At 44.6% G+C, this 16,738-nt stretch overlaps 1 protein-coding gene across 5 annotated transcripts in view; it reads left to right on the top strand.

The window, feature by feature from the left end:
- ctnnd2a (catenin (cadherin-associated protein), delta 2a) overlaps window positions 1-16,738 on the top strand; it is a 268,642-nt gene that overhangs the window by 32,432 nt on the left and 219,472 nt on the right. For all 5 annotated transcript variants that reach the window (XM_064333165.1, XM_064333164.1, XM_064333163.1 and 2 more), the window contains exon 2: window positions 6,650-6,783. In XM_064333165.1, coding sequence (XP_064189235.1) covers window positions 6,655-6,783 — 129 coding nt within the window. In that variant the 5' untranslated portion in view covers window positions 6,650-6,654. The remainder of the gene's footprint in view (window positions 1-6,649; window positions 6,784-16,738) is intronic.

Genomic DNA, 16,738 nt, shown 5'->3' with positions numbered 1-16,738 from the left:
GTAAAGGGAAAAGGGTTTTATGACCTACTGCCAGAATATATTCCTGTGCGATGTTCTGTTTTGCAAAAAAAAACAAAAAAACATCACAGATTGACTTGAATGTAGGGAAACAGCCGCGTCTCTCCATACCATTCCAAGTTCAACAAGGTACTGATAAGTATCTTCAGTATGTGTGTACAGCACCAACTATACTGAGCCTTACATGACTATAACCTTACACTTAAATTAAAAACTGGGTCATATGTTAACCTGTGCAGTGAGCGAAGCAGTGTACAGTCATTCTACAAAAATATAGCAGTGCTTATTTTACTTATTTATATATTTATTTATTTTTTTCACTGCACTTGCACTGATTCAAGTAGTAGCATATTTTGTAATAGCGGTATCTTACATCCTACAATTTGTTTCAAACAGCAACTAGTCAACCTGTTTTACGGAATGTTGAGGTCACCAGTAAGATGTTGTTTAGCATTCAAGGTCTTCAAAGTTCAAAGCTATAAAACATCCTTATAGTAAATACACTGAATAGAAGCTGCAATTAAAAAAAAAAAAAAAAAAAAAAAAAAAAGTCATCTTTTGTGGCAGTGTAAGGGAACTTTAAGTATTCTATTCTTTTATGTTATATTCTATTGTATTCTATATGTTGTATGCATTATAATACCTGTTTAGGAATAGCAGTTAGGTGTCTTCTGGCTGCTGTTAGGAACATGTAGGCTTATCCCTGATGCTATAATCTTACTGGCATGCTCAGCAGGTGAACGTTTTGCAGTGAACACAGGTAACTTAAAGTCCACAGACAAGCTATGCTATGGTAATGTCTGGCTTTCAGTGATGCCAGGTTAGCAGTGTCAGCACTGTGTGAGACACGGTTGTGTGTGGTGCCAGGCAGCCCTGGGACCCCAATGAACCATCACCTATGCAAGCGGCAAGTCTGTACTATGTTCAGGGCTCTTGGTCACAAACATGATCTTCAGATTACTGGTGATTTAATGGATACGATCTTTGTATCATGTTTCATTTGACAATACACCCATACTTGTATCTTATCAACTGGCTTGCGCTATTTATACAGCATTATAAAAAAGGAAGCAGCCCCCCTTTCTCCTTTGAACCATAGGGTATTCACAGCTTGCTCACGTGGGCAGGCGGGTGAAGCAGTTCTTATGGGCCTGGAACAGGGTTATGGGCTTGAATTGTTGTTTTGACAGTGTTGTTGTACCCTTGAGCTGGGTACTTAACATGAAATGCCCCAGTAAATATCCAGCTGTAGAAACTAGCAGAATGCTCTGGATTCAATCAATATTAGCCATTTTTTATTTATAATTCCAAGTCAGTTATTTTTTTTGAAACACATTTTGTGAGAGGATGGTATGGTGGTGCTGTAGGTGGATAGACATTTGGTGGGATTAGCAATAACCAAATCGAATGCTTCTTATTTAAGTAAATTTAAGGAAAATGTTGACTAAATCCAGCCTTATATAATGTAAACCCTGGATAATGATAATGCAAAACACATTTTATTAAAAAGTAAGTTAACAAAATAAAGAAATTTGTCTGAAATGTCTCAAAAACAAAGGCATTAATTTAAGAGCTGTTTTATGGTGATTGTTAGTATTCATGAGTCTCACATGACATACAGTTTTTGTGTAGCTGTCAGCTGGGAAGCAAGAATGACACAGTGTGCCAGTCTTTCCTTCTCCTTACCTAACTGAAAACTATAGAGCCTCTGTTCATTGTAGTTACAGTGTATCTTGGAGTGTAAGTCCTGCATTATTTAATTTGTTATAATGTGTCTCATTAATTTCAGCAATGGTAAAACTGCTGTGTGGGGGGGGGGGAAATGTTTTTTTTTTTTTTAGTAAAAAAGAAAGCCCAGTTATGGATGCCATTGCTTACAATATTAATAGCCCAGCTACTGGACAATGAGCATTTGAGTCAAGATGACTCAGAGTTATTGATGCCTTCTCTTAATTTTAATAGTCTCACTCTTGCCTCAGTGACGTCTAATTTAAAAACTTTGGAAAACAACATTTTAAATAATATTCAAGAGCTTTGACCTGCTTGGATATAGTAGATATATTTTATAAAACAATTCCAGGGACATTTCATTCACAATGAAGAAGTAACTTTGAATAACATTTCAAAACCTTAGCTTCTTTTTAATTTACCTGCCACCATGCTAAAATTGGTCCACATTAATGAAAACCTGTGGCTCTAATTCCATCAGAGTAACATGACAAATTGAGAAGTACATATTAATAAGCTTAAGATATTTACCTTTTTCATACACAGTAACTGGGGCATACATATTGTCTTGAATTTTGACTAACAATTAAAAGCAAACATTTTGTTTTCTTCCGAGTTTGTGAAGTAAAAATACAATGCTTCTCTTTGCTTAAGTTACTGTCCAGGATTAATGTTGAATGAATACCAGCTACTGTCAATAAAAAAGGAAAGCTGTCTGGAAAATATTTGGTTAAAATATTAAGCATTATCCAGTTAACATTCAACAATAAAAGTAGACTCTATAACTAAAAAACAAAATTCACTATGAACAAAAGCTGCCAGTCATTGGAATGTACCAGAATGTTTAAATAAACACCATGTTATATTTAAATGAACATATTGCTGTCATGGTATTGGTGAACTCATTATATTGGTATATTTACATCTACTGTACATATGAACATGACGTTTCATACAAAGCATAATTTATGGGGTTTTTATTCCAATTTTTTTAACTTACAGAGTAAAACTGGCATATAAATGATTGTATTTTTGACTATTCTCTCAGTCCTTGGAATTCCCATTTTGAGCAAAGAGATTAATATTTCACATTACAGGGTGTCAGTTTTGCAGCTGAGGAATAGGATTTTAAGGAGGTGCTGTAGTTTGTACTCTACGCTACGTGACATATAGGATACCACCATCTCCTGCCCATGTCTTGCCTTTTTTGCTGGATTTACAGCTGTGATTTTATATTCTCGGCTGGATCCTTCATTCTCACATCAAGGCTGCATGTCTGGTGACAACTGAGGGATGGCTTATGGAAAGAAAACGCTTACTGTTAACTGTTTTACCAAGTTTAGCTTGTGTTGCATACACTGTGCTGTTGTTAGGTTCCGTACTAAGAACCGATGCTTATGACCATATATAGCCAGAGAAGGTATTTAAGAGAGTAAATATAACAGGTCGGAAATTGATTCTCCTCGGCATCTGTAGGCCCTCCTACAATCAGGCAGGAGGTTCTTCGTGTGTTCGCTGTTTGATTGCGCCTCGGGGGGATTGAATGCTTTTTATACCTGTTAGTCATTAGCACATGTAAATGGGGGAAGCATGAGGTTCCTGGCCAGGAAAGCTCCTCGGGATTTAGACCATCAGAAGCAGCCATCTTAACTGATAAAGATAATCATCCAGATGAGTGCCTTCATTTTTGATCGTCTGCTTTCTCTCTCTTGATCTTCAGGAATGCATCTCCAGCATAGCAAAACGGGGGGTTAATAACGTTTGATGCGTCTCCTGCATATTCCTTGCATTTTATGTATGTATTCCCTTTGTTTTCCGGGAATACCTCGAGCAGCATGGGGGAGTTGCTAACCATTTATCAGAAGATTCATCAAAAGCAATAGCTGGCAATAGCTAGCCCGGTAATTACAAACTGTAAACGTGCATCTCTTGTACCTTTTTAGCTTAAGCTACCTTTTTGTGTTAGATGTTTTATATCTGATGAGTTCTGGGGGCATTATTGAAGATATCCTTCATTTATTAATAAGAAGTAATTTTTCCCCTCACTAGATTAGATTGTGGATAAACACTTACTGTATATAAGAGGCTGTGGTAATCACTGAGGTTGCTTCTATCCCAGCTAATTGCAGGTAAACTATCCAGTGACTTTCTAATTCCCTCAGGTGTCTTCTCAGTATATTAGAAATCATTTAGTCAGGCAGACTTTGAGTCCTTATTGACCACTTACCAATAGTGCCAGCAGAGGACAGAAGTCTTGATCCCCAAGCGCTAATGACTGCTTCACATTACCTAAACAGTTCATTAGGTGTTTCTTTTTTTTCTCCACGCTGCCACTTCAAGGTTATCTGCTTAGGAAGAGGCTAGACATACCATCCACCCACGCCCACCCCTTTATTAAAACTAAATCAAATCAGAAATATTCAATACTCTCTTGCAGATACATTTTTGATTGATATTTTTTTTGAAAATGCTCAGACTATGAAGCGCAAGGATTGTGTCCGGGCAGTCTCACAGATAATTATCACTGCAAAATAAGCGGTGCATTGCATTTTAATGAGACTTCAGGGGACACTTACTAACTCTGTGTTTGCCTACTAACATATTGAAATAGTCAGCGGTAAGAACAGTAAGATAATTCACAATAATAACCCATGGCATTTTAATTTCAATGAATGCATGTTGTGTGTTGCAACATATTAACCACTGCTTTTCTTTTCCGCTGTAGATCACATGGGCATTTATTATTAATTGGTTAAAATGTACAGGAATGTAGTTTCTCTGAGGGCTGATGGATGATTTCAAATGAAAAGGAAATTAAATGTCATTCCATTTAAGCCTATACTATACTTACATGGTTGTACTTTTAGTTTTTTTTTTTTTTTTTCAATTTGTAGAATCTATGCCATATTCCTCAATGGTGGATAACCTTTTTGTGAGCTATTGAGCTTGCTGGGTGATTTCTGCGCTCTAAAATGAGTAACTATAGAGTATATTGATTTAATAGAAGTCTAAATTTACATTCACTAAAGTCACATTTCAGTTTTATATGGCTTTTTTTAAATAAGAATTTTCTTTTGTTATCTGTCATTCGAAATGTACAAAGATTTTCGTGGGTTTTGAGTCAAACTCATCCCTTTATTATTTTTCACAGTGTCAGGATAACTCAAAACAAGATTTTGAATTCAATTCAGGGCAATAAACTATAACATTTGCACATCAGGCAACTAACCTGCTCAGGCAAATTTGGGATAATTCCACAAAATCACAGCAATAACAGTCTTTGGATTTCCTGGAGAAAAAATGCTGTCTGACCAAAAGAAGACTGCTAATTCCAGAAGGCATTCATGAGTGAATGGGCAGAAGGTCTTTTTCATGCTTAAACCTATCTTTTTGGTGTCTTCTGTAGTAGCATTTGATGTTAGGCTCCAGTTTATCCTCTCAGCTGAACCAGGAGTTCATGTGGGGCATATCCCTTTGTGCCTTTCTTTTAACCATATGTGAGCAGTTTGTTTTCCTCTTTCCTGCCAAATGGTAAAATGCCCCATTAGCTTAAGCGCAATAATCTGTAGACAGTGAGTATTTATTCATTTAGTTGCAGAAAATCGTCTTGATAAAAATAAAAAAAACACACTGACAGGCATTGTTTGTGCAGTAGACATGGTTGATGGAAATAAAATACATTTCCATTAGAAGGCACAAAGTTTATGCATGGGCCATTTCATATGAAATCAACTGAAATAATGCCATTACTGCACATTTCCTTTCAGGGATTCTTTATATTATATGATTATGAGTGCAAAGGCACTAAGTATAATTTAATTGCTGGCGTGTCGATTTCTATATGTCTGTTGAGAGGCCATGACTGTTGTTGCTATAGCTGGAGAAAATTTGAAGGAAATGAGGCTGCAGGCTAAAGAAGGTTCGTTAGCATGAAGACGGTATGCCAGGCATGCGGAGTCACTTGCGAAGACCAGGCTCTCTGGGCCTTTTTATGATTCCCAACGAAGCTTGAGTCGTAATTAAGGAGATCTTATTGCTGGGGAAACACATGGGAGACAGCCCGCGGACGTGACGTGCGTGCAAACAGAGTAACAGCCACAGCCATCAGAAACGCGGGGTTCAGATCAACATCCCAGATGAAAGGACTCAAGCTCAAGAACTAGGTCAAGGAAGAGGCTTACCAGTACGTTTGACGGCAGTTCAGGCGGGTGGGTGAAGAGGGCGCTGGTGAGCCGGGGTAATGCCGCCATGTCATTGGGCAGGGCACAAGGCAGATGGACACATCAGGAGACCTCATCAAAAGTCAAGTCAAAACCTTCTTTCTCAATTCATTTGCTATGTACTGATTTGGATATTTGAATTTAAAAAATTTTAGTATACAATAAATGGCGGTGTTTCAGTATGTACAGTGCATACATTTGTAACTCTCAGAATACTGAGAATGCTGCTATCTTTACAAGCTGCTCTATTAATTGTATAAACGGCTATACAAATGAGTGAATGATAGATTACACTGGATTAACACTAAAAATTAAAGTTTTGAATAGATATCTTATTTCAGCTTTCTGTGGTGGCATGCTGTCTCTGTAGAAGCAATATTGTTCATTAATGGCGAGCTCATCCATTGATTTTGCAGCACAGCCCTGTCTGTGAATACTGCTGGTAGTACAATGGAGCTTCATTACTGGCCTATTTATCATTGTTTATTTACATACAGCTGATAAAAACAGGCTCAACAGAAATAGTATTTTTCTTATCCCCTGAGATGCTTTGTGTGAATGTGTATGCATGAGGGGTCAAGAGTATTTTAGGTCCAGAATCATTAGACTTGAGTGTGCCTTTTTGCCAGGGCTCCCACAGAAGATGCCTAATAGGCAGGGTTTTTTTTGGTTTGTCTCTCCAGGAGCTATGCCAGTTCCAGACCAACCTTCTGACACAGATAAGGCCGCCATGCTGAGCCCCGTGCTGAATGCCTCAAACGGAGATGGCTCAGAGACCGAGACCACCTCTGCCATCCTGGCCTCTGTGAAGGAGCAGGTAGGTCCCCAGTTCACCTGGGAAAAAAGCGCAAAAACCAGTGAACACAAAATGGAAGGTGGCACGCTCTTCGATGTAACTCTATCTTACGAAAAACAAAGTCAAACGTTCTTGAACTTATGCATCGCGGTGAAAAACGGCTCACTGGACACGGATATTTTCTGCGCGTTTGTAGTTTTAATGCTAGCTTCACAGTTAACAGCAGCTGAGGGAACACAGTGCGAGCAGAATGATGTGCCCAGAAAGGCAGGCCAGAAAGCTTCTTAATGGCTGTAATGTTGTTGCAATATGTAGTTTTTGTTTCTTTAGTTTCTTTTTTCTTTACAGAAAAGCCAAACTTTTAGCTGACAGGCATAAAAGGCTGCATCGGAGTGTAAGCTAAAAGTAGGAAAACAGCACTCAAGTCATGTCAAAACCTATGGAACTGAAATGGGGAGATAAAAAGGCACAGTTGGATATGCCCCTGCTCTAAGCTGAAAGCTGCATGACAGCTGCCGTTGTTTGCCAGCGTGCAATCACGGCGGTTCCCTGGAAAAACAAAAGTGTGCTTGCTGTAATAATGATTCTTTAGGACATTAGAAATTGAAAAAGTCATATAAGGATATGAAAAAAAGTTTTTTTTTTAGGGGAGAAAAGTGCACTTTTGAATTTATTTGTGCAATGCACTTGCTGTCAAAATTGATGGCCACTCTGCAGGATTCGGAAGACAAAATTGGAAAGCTTCTGTAGTCATTCCATTTACTTTCATTGTTCTGGTGTCAAGAGTCAGTATGATTATGATTGTATTTCAGCTAGAACCAATGAAGAACAGCTCAATCAAAGAAGCCGTGGTAAATCTGGGTAATCAGAGAAAATGCAATGCGCTGTCTGAAAAACAAAAGGCTATCAACAAAATACATTTATAAATATCTACTTTACAAATACTTCATTTCCAAAAGAGGCCCAACACACTGAGAACCCACTGCATGAATTCAAAGCAATTTAGTGTAATTAATCAACCTATTTTAAAAAGGCTATGTAGCCCAGGTAAAAGTGGTTATTGAAGCCACGTATTAGCAGTATATCAACTGTATGTGTGTTAAAAAATACAGCAATATTAATGAATGGAACACCTAAAATATACTGACACATCTCCCAGTTTTGTGTCGACCCCATATGGCATGAAGCTTGGATCCTCCTGGAACCCTGGGGTAGTAAGACAATCAAACATGCAGCTACAAAAACAGCTGCTGCGTTCGTGTGAATACCTGTACTCATGGATATTTGCTAAATTATTTCTTGTTGGTCCCTCACTACTCCCAGCTGAGGCATTTAAATAATGATTGTTTATTGTTACTGACTGTAAACAAGTGCATCTTTTGTGTTTGGTACAGGAAATAATTCACCTGTGATGTTTTCTGATTTGAACTGACAGTTGTATATTAGCATTACATGGATACAGTGGTGTTACAGTATGTTATGACAGCTCTTTTGTTGTTGGATTAGGGTGCTTTAATATGGAAACAGCTGATACAGGATATTTAGGGAGTGAATCATTAAGATTTGAGACAGCTGATACAGCAGCCCCCTAAAGGCAGAACAGTGCATGCTCTCATCGCTTCTGGATTTGATTAATATGACTATAGAGATCTGGGCATGAGCCTCACAGTATGTTCTCTCTTAATCAATGGCCAGTGTGATGAATAGGGATTCCACTTCGCTTTTCACTCCCGCAGCCTGACCTGGGTGGGTGTGGGCAGGTTACTGTTTTACACATGCAGTGGTTCTTTGAGCAGGAGTTAGAAGGCATTAGAGATTACTGACAAATGGACCAGTTTACATACAGGCATTGTCATGGTCCTGCGTTCCTGTCTGCGTTTTCCCTGTTGGGCCGCCAGATGGCGGCACTCCTGTTTTGTGTCCTGCTCCCCCTGTGTTAATTGTATGATTGTTTCCAATTGTCTAATCATTGTTTTCTGGCTGTCTCGTTTTCCCTTCCCCTTCCGTGGCCTGATTGTTCATGGTGCCCTCCTGTGTCTCGTCAGTGTGGTCTATTTAAGTTGCCCTCTTCCTTGACTCAGGTGCTGGATTCTTGCGGTATGTCTGCTTGTTCTGTGCTCCCCTCCTCAAATCTGCTCCATGCGTTCCTGTCTATGTTCTGGTTTCCCGTGTTTGTTCCTGAGATCTGTTTTGTTCCCGCCTATGTTTTTGACCGGTTTGTGTTTCTTACTTTGTTTCCGCTTGTGTGTTTCTGTGCGTTTCTGCCGTTTGTTTTCTGTACTAGTGTAGTTCTGTTCTTGTTTATTTTTTGTTCCTAAGAATATTTTGAGTTTGTTGTTTTGCCCTTTGTGGCCTTGCCTGTTCCCTGTTTGTGTTTGCCTTTTTGTGTTAGTAAAATCTTTGTTAATTTTCCCTTTTTGAGTTTCGTGTTTTCCTTCCCCCACTCTGCGCCTGGGTCCCAGCACCCGTACTGTCACAGAAGAATCCAGCCAGTTTGGGACCCAGCAGAGTTTTTTTTTTTTTTTTTTTTTTTTTTTTTTTTTTTTGTTGTTTGTTTATCATGCCACCGGGGTGGTGGAGTGACCCGGAGGACTCGCCACCCAGCGACTGGGAGTCCCTCGCCCTTGAGCTTCCCAGCGCCCGGGCGGCGGTCACGGAGGCGCCGTGGTCGGGCTGCCTCCCGTCGGCCAGACCTCCAGCTGCCCAGCCGGCGGATCCTGACCCTTTTGAGGGGTCTCGGCTTGCGATCTTCCCAGGGTCCGGCCCGCGGGGGTCCCGCCGGTCTCGTCCGGCTGCCCAGCCGGGTTCCCTACAGCTGTGGTCTGTGTTCCTGTCCCCTGCCCAGCCCAGATGGCAGGGCCCTCGGCCTGCTCCACCCCAAGTCCCAGAGGGACCTTCACGGCCTGCTCTGCCCCGAGTGCCGGAGGGACCTTCACGGCCTGCTCTGCCCCGAGTGCCGGAGGGACCTTCACGGCCTGCTCTGCCCAGTCCCGAACGGCCATCACGGCCTCTGCTGCCTCAAGTCCGGAGCGGCCTTCACGGCCTGCTCTGCCTCAAGTCCCGGAGCGGCCTTCACGGCCTGCTCTGCCTCAAGTCCCGGAGCGGCCTTCACGGCCTGCTCTGCCTCAAGTCCCGGAGCGGCCTCACGGCCTCTCGCCTGAGCCCGGAGAGGCCTCCGCATCCGCCTCGAGCCCCGGAGAGGCTCCCAGCCAGGGCCTCCGCCTCGAGCCCCGGAGAGGCTCCCAGATCCGCCTCGAGCCCCGGAGAGGCTCCCAGAGCCGCCTCGAGCCCCGGAGAGGCCCCCAGAGCCGCCTCGAGCCCCGGAGAGGCCCCCAGAGCCGCCTCGAGCCCCGGAGAGGCCCCCAGAGCCGCCTCGAGCCCCGGAGAGGCCCCCAGAGCCGCCTCGAGCCCCGGAGAGGCCCCCAGAGCCGCCTCGAGCCCCGGAGAGGCCCCCAGAGCCGCCTCGAGCCCCGGAGAGGCCCCCAGAGCCGCCTCGAGCCCCGGAGAGGCCCCCAGAGCCGCCTCCAGCCCCGGAGAGGCCCCCAGAGTCGCCTCCAGCCCCGGAGGCCTCGCCTGCTCTGACCCTTCCGCGGAGGCCGCCTGCTACACCCAAGTTTCGGGCTGTACTTGTGCCTCGAGCCCCGGGGGGGCCTCCGGAGCCGCCTCAAGCCCCAGGGGAGCCTCCGCAGCCGCCTCGAGTCCCGGGGGGGCCTCCGGAGCCGTCCAGAGCTCCGGAGAGGCCTCCAGAGCCGTCCAGAGCCCCGGAGAGGACAACGGTCCCATCTGTTGTCCCGCAGGGGCCGCCGCAGACGGCTCTGGCCGCCCCGCAGGCTAAGCCGCCTGCCTTGCCCCCTAGCGTTCGTGCTCCCCCTGGCGTTCGTGCTCCCCCTGGCGTTCGTGCTCCCCCTGGCGTTCGTGCTCCCCCTGGCGTTCGTGCTCCCCCTGGCGTTCGTGCTCCCCCTGGCGTTCGTGCTCCCCCTAGTGTTCTCGCTCCCCCTAGTGTCCACACCTTGCCCCCTGGCGTTCGTGCTTCCCCTGGCGTTCGTGCTTCCCCTGGCGTTCGTGCTTCCCCTGGCGTTCGTGCTTCCCCTAGTGTTCTCACGCCCCCCAGTGTCCGTTCTTTCCCTAGTGTTATCGCTCCCCCTAGTGTCCACACCTTGCCCCCTGGCGTTCGTGCTTCCCCTAGTGTTCTCGCTCCCCCTAGTGTTCGCCCTTCCCCCAGTGATCGTCTCTCCCCCGGTGTCGTCGCTTCCCCCAGTGGTCGCCCCTCCCCCGGTGTTGTCGCTTCCCCCAGTGGTCGCCCCTCCCCCGGTGTGGTCGCTTCCCCCAGTGGTCGCCTCTTCCCCGGAGTCTGTCCTCCCCCCAGTGGTCGTCCCTCCCCCGGTCTCGTCGCTCCCCCCAGTGGTCGTCTCTCCCCCGGTGTCGGTCCTCCCCCCAGTGGTCGTCCCTCCCCCGGTCTCGTCGCTCCCCCTGGTGTCCATTCTCCCTTTGGTGTTCGTCCTCCCAACCGTGTGTCCGTGTGTTCCCCGGCCCCCCTGTCTAATTGTCTGCCCGCCTGTTTGTCTGTTGGTCTACCCGTATGTGTGTCAGCCAGTTTGTTGGCCTGTTTGTCTGCCCCCCAGGCCGTCAGCCCATCGGCCAACGTGTTTGCCCGCCTGTCTGCCTGTCTGTCAGTGTGCCAGTCTGTGTGTGTTTTGTCTTGTTTGCCTGTGTGTCAGACCCTATGTCAGTTGTTGGGCTCCCCCCTCGCCTTCCCTGTCTGCCTGTCCCTTTGTGTGTCCGTTGGTGTCGCCGTGTGCCTCCCCGCCTGCTTGTCCCTGTGTCTGTCTTTGTAGGTCTCCCTATTGTGCCAGTGTCTGTCAGTCTTTCCCCCTCAGTCTTGTCCATCCCAGTCCAGTGTTGTCGTGCCCCGTCTCGTTGCAGTCCTGTGTCTACCTCGCCCCAGTCCAGTCCTGTATGTCTGCCTTGCCCCTGTCTGAGTCCCCCTGGTTTCCTGAGTCCCCCTGGTTTCCTGAGTCCCCCTGTCGCCCGAGTGCGGGCCCTGAATTTCCCCGTGTCGCCCGGAGTGCGGGCCCTGAATTTCCCCATGTCGCCCGGAGTGCGGGCCCTGAATTTCCCCATGTCGCCCGATGTGCGGGCCCTGAGTTTCCCCCGTGTCGCCCGATGTGCGGGCCCTGAGTTTCCCCGAGTTCCTGTCCGTTCCTGGCCAGCCCCGAGTTCCTGTCCGTTCCTGTCCGTTCCTGGCCAGCCCCGAGTTCCTGTCCGTTCCTGGCCAGCCCCGAGTTCCTGTCCGTTCCTGGCCAGCCCCGAGTTCCTGTCCGTTCCTGGCCAGCCCTGTCTAGTCCAGCCCCGAGTTCTTGTCCTGTCCAGCCCTGTCTAGTCCAGCCCTGAGTCTTGTTCTTGTCTTGTTCCTGTCCTGCCCAGTCCAGCCCTGAGTCTTGTCCTGTCCAGTCCTGAGTCCAGTTCTGTTCCTTTTCTTGTCAAGTCCAGTCCTGAGTCCTGTCTCCAGCCCCCACCCTCTGTTCACTCCCTCCCCGGGTCGGCCTCCTGGGACGTCAGGAGCCGTCCCTTGGGGGGGGGTACTGTCATGGTCCTGCGTTCCTGTCTGCGTTTTCCCTGTTGGGCCGCCAGATGGCGGCACTCCTGTTTTGTGTCCTGCTCCCCCTGTGTTAATTGTATGATTGTTTCCAATTGTCTAATCATTGTTTTCTGGCTGTCTCGTTTTCCCTTCCCCTTCCGTGGCCTGATTGTTCATGGTGCCCTCCTGTGTCTCGTCAGTGTGGTCTATTTAAGTTGCCCTCTTCCTTGACTCAGGTGCTGGATTCTTGCGGTATGTCTGCTTGTTCTGTGCTCCCCTCCTCAAATCTGCTCCATGCGTTCCTGTCTATGTTCTGGTTTCCCGTGTTTGTTCCTGAGATCTGTTTGGTTCCCGCCTATGTTTTTGACCGGTTTGTGTTTCTTACTTTGTTTCCGCTTGTGTGTTTCTGTGCGTTTCTGCCGTTTGTTTTCTGTACTAGTGTAGTTCTGTTCTTGTTTATTTTTTGTTCCTAAGAATATTTTGAGTTTGTTGTTTTGCCCTTTGTGGCCTTGCCTGTTCCCTGTTTGTGTTTGCCTTTTTGTGTTAGTAAAATCTTTGTTAATTTTCCCTTTTTGAGTTTCGTGTTTTCCTTCCCCCACTCTGCGCCTGGGTCCCAGCACCCGTACTGTCACAGGCATAGGTTGATTGAGTTTGGCACAGCAATCCTGGGATTTTGGTGTTTCTACCCCGCACAGAAGAAACAAGGTTCCTGCCGGTTACAATCTAATTATTAAAAGGAGTAAATTAAATTGCATAAAAAGTTAATCAAACAGATTAAAACCACACTTCAAGATTAGTTCATTAATATCAAACCAGTATACGTAATAGGATTCGTTTGAAAGCCTTCATCATAACATAATTACAGGTTTATTTATCTGTTGATTTGAAATGAAAAGTTAAAGGATAGCTAATTTTCATGTTTTCAGTATTGTCAGCATGTCCTATGAAAATACCAAAACCAAAACTGTTTCTGTCCAACTCTCAGTACTTCTTTACATTTTTATACTCCATTTAGCTTTCAACCAGGAAAGCTATTCATTTCAGTTGTGTTAAAATTTAATAATTAAATACAGCTCATATTTTCATTTTCAGAAAATGCAACCTATTATTACGAAAAACATGGCCAGTGTAGCTTTTACCACATATACTTAAAAAGGAATAATTTCAATGGGAACCATTTTCAATATTTTGGTGCCATGCCAAACTACTTGTCACGTATCAAAAAAGCAGTCGTTCTCACTTAATAAAGTTGTTTCAGTAAAAAGTACAAAGGCCGGGTTCTACGTAGTAGTGAATTTTGCTGACCGAAGAAACAGTATATCTCTTTGACTTGTTTTAAACTGTGAAGTTCTATGACTTCCGTTATATTGTTGTTGGCTAGATGGACAATAATTGTTCACAGGATAAATCAATTGAGAGTTGGGCAGAAACATTATCAGTTTTGGTATTTCAATAGCGTATGTTGGGGATAATGAAAAATGCTAAATTACCAGAGTTATCATTTAAGCTATCCTTTGGCTGTCAGACCAGAAACATACAATAAATAACAATGCATACGGCTTCTTTAGTGCTGAAAGTCTATTTAGTCTATACAGTGGGATCAACGTGGTCCCTAGGTTGGTGTTCAGTTCTGTTTGTCAGTGTCACCACAGCTGCTGCTACTGTAAATTATGACAGCAAGAGGAGCTGCAAATGTTTACCAAGGTAATTATCATCATCAGTATAATTATCACCATTATCAGCTTCATCGTCATCATCACCATCATCTCCGTCAAAATGCTAATGTTAAAGTAGTTGCTACTGTGCATTTTATTTTTATTTCTTAAGCGTCACCTTTATGCTTGTGATTTATTTTCCACAAGGTCATAGCAAGTTTATGTTGTCAGTACCAAAGAAACTGTTTGCTACTTAGTGTCTAGTGCTCTCAGGATTACAACCAAGCTTATTTTATTGCAGTTAACTGTGCCATGCTGATTAAGAGCATGTGATTTTTCTTGGGCATCTGCAAGCACATGACAGTGTGCTCTTGCCTTTGGCGAGTAAATGTAGGTGGATGTCAGTGTATCACATTAGAGGGTGATGTAAAACATTAATATTGATGACATAGAAATGGTTATACTGATCTTTGATGTTTATGGTTTGTTGTATTCTGAAGGTAGTGTCATAGTGTCTGAAGTGTCATAGTGCCATCAACACACCTTCAACATGGTTTCCTGTTGTTCACTTTGACAGTTGATCATTCAGGTCTAGCTAATGCGTTAAAACCATGAACATTATGAAGTAATCACTAAAGGAACACCAGTGTCATAATGAGATTTTAGCACCAGGCATAATGTTCTCACCAGTCAACATTTTATGATGATCTACAGGGTTGTATTTTAAAGCATCAACAGCACATTTTTTGGAATTAACTCCATGTGCACACATCTGTATTTTAGATGCTGTCAACCGTGTAGTGAATACTGGCTCATACCAAACGATGACTGCATTCAATATGGCAGCAGAAGTCATCTGAGATTCTAATGGCGTCTAATGGGAGTGGTGCTGTGAGGCCTCTGTGGAGCTGCTGAAGGAAATCATGTGAAATAAGTGGGCTGCTTCATTCAGGGTTTTATTTGAGTATAGGTTACTTGATAAAATACAGAAACAATGTTCCATTTATCACCTAAAAAAAACTGAAATTTCAAGTGTACTACTGGTGAGAAAACCTGTTTTTAGGGCGTAATAAGTGTGTAATTTGACCATATGGGAATAGCATGGAGGTAGACTTTCTACACCAGCAGGAAGCTATGTGCGGAAAAGGTTTTGATGAGAGCAAACCCAAAGGAATCCCAAGGGATTTTCTTTGATGGATAAGTCACTTAAAGTGACCTGTGATTCAGCTGAAACGCCAATATCGGTAAAAGCACATAGAGCAGTGCACATAATAATGTGAGTTTTGGATTATTTATGTTTTTTCAATAAAGGGAGCACTTTCGGGAGCTGTAAAAAGCGATGGCGCTCAAAAGACAATCCCGTCATCTGAGCCCTGTGCACATCCCGTGCGTACAAACCGCCTGTGTGGGGAAAGCATCACTCTCGATAGGCCGGGCTTATTCATTTGAATTGCCAACAGCACTTTTAAAGTCAGGCCAAGTCCACGTGTAGATCAGAATGAATCCTGACAGCACTTGAATTCTGGCGCTTGCTTAGTTGGCACTCCTGCTTTTAAGCCAGGGAACCTCATGAGATGGAAACCCCGGTGCTGGAGTTGGAAAGCGGGGGGGGCAAAATGCACTGGCCCAGGGGTTACTGTGCTCTAATAGCGCGGTTCTGCTTCTCTCCGCACGGTCCTGTCAGAGTGGGCTCAGAAGAGCCAGCCGCTCCGCTGTCTTTCCTTGCACCGGAGGACACAGGCTCGGCTCGCTCACTTCCTGCGCATTGTTGAGCAGCCGTGGCGGTCTAACGGTGCGCTCAGCCAGAAGAACTGCACCACATGCTGGCCAATCCGAACGTCTCTGCTTTCTCTGGAAATGTAAATTCAAACCGCCCAAAGCCCCCATAAGTAAAAAAAAAACGTCTATGGTAATGCTGCATTTGCCTACACTAAAGCCTACTGAAGGCTGACTGGCCACTTGAGCTATTTTTCCCCCCCGTGTTTCAATTAACTGATCCTTAACCTCTTAGCGCATTGCCCCTAGTGGTGGGCACGCCCGCGTGCCTAGATTACTAAAGTCAAACATTCGGTGCTACTGCAACCAACGTGTGAGATGAAAACAGAAACGCGTTGTTTCAGTTTCATTAGTAGACGATACATGACAACTATGCCGAAAACGGAGTTTCGCAGCCCCACCATTGTCGCTCCGGTCGTTCATTTAACACGCACCCCCTCCCTGCAGTCTCATCTAAAAACACCCCCACCCTTGACATAATGGACAATATTGTCTATCCTGGCATTAATAAAAATATTCTTTCACCACTAAAAAATCGTATTCCGTCATAGCAGCAAGATAAACCCGACAATAGCCCTAAGATATGCCTATACAGCAGTGAAAACGCTGCTCACTCAATAACGAAATAAACGAGAAAAAGTTTTAAAAATGATACCATGTCATTCTACAGTCAATATCTGGGACTAAATATTGAATAAATATAAAACCTTACTGTTGGTTTTACGTGTAGAGATGTCCCTTTTGAGACTGCGTGGTCATATATTGTCTTGGACAATCCGTTTGGGAAATATAGGCGCATCTGTGACGCCTGGGTATCTTCCAAAATAGCTGTGCGTAACACCACACCTGTTGTTTACGGCGTCGTCGTCCTTTTTAGTACAGTCTGACTTGATTTACAATTCATTTATTCGGTAGGCGAGAGTATAAGCTTTCTAACGATGTATAACATGTCTAATTCTGCTTTTGG

The sequence above is a fragment of the Anguilla rostrata genome, chromosome 4, assembly GCF_018555375.3.
Source record: "Anguilla rostrata isolate EN2019 chromosome 4, ASM1855537v3, whole genome shotgun sequence".
Classification (NCBI taxonomy): domain Eukaryota; kingdom Metazoa; phylum Chordata; class Actinopteri; order Anguilliformes; family Anguillidae; genus Anguilla; species Anguilla rostrata.
The sequence above is the reverse complement of the archived record's forward strand: the minus strand, read 5'-3'. Positions and strand labels throughout refer to the sequence as shown.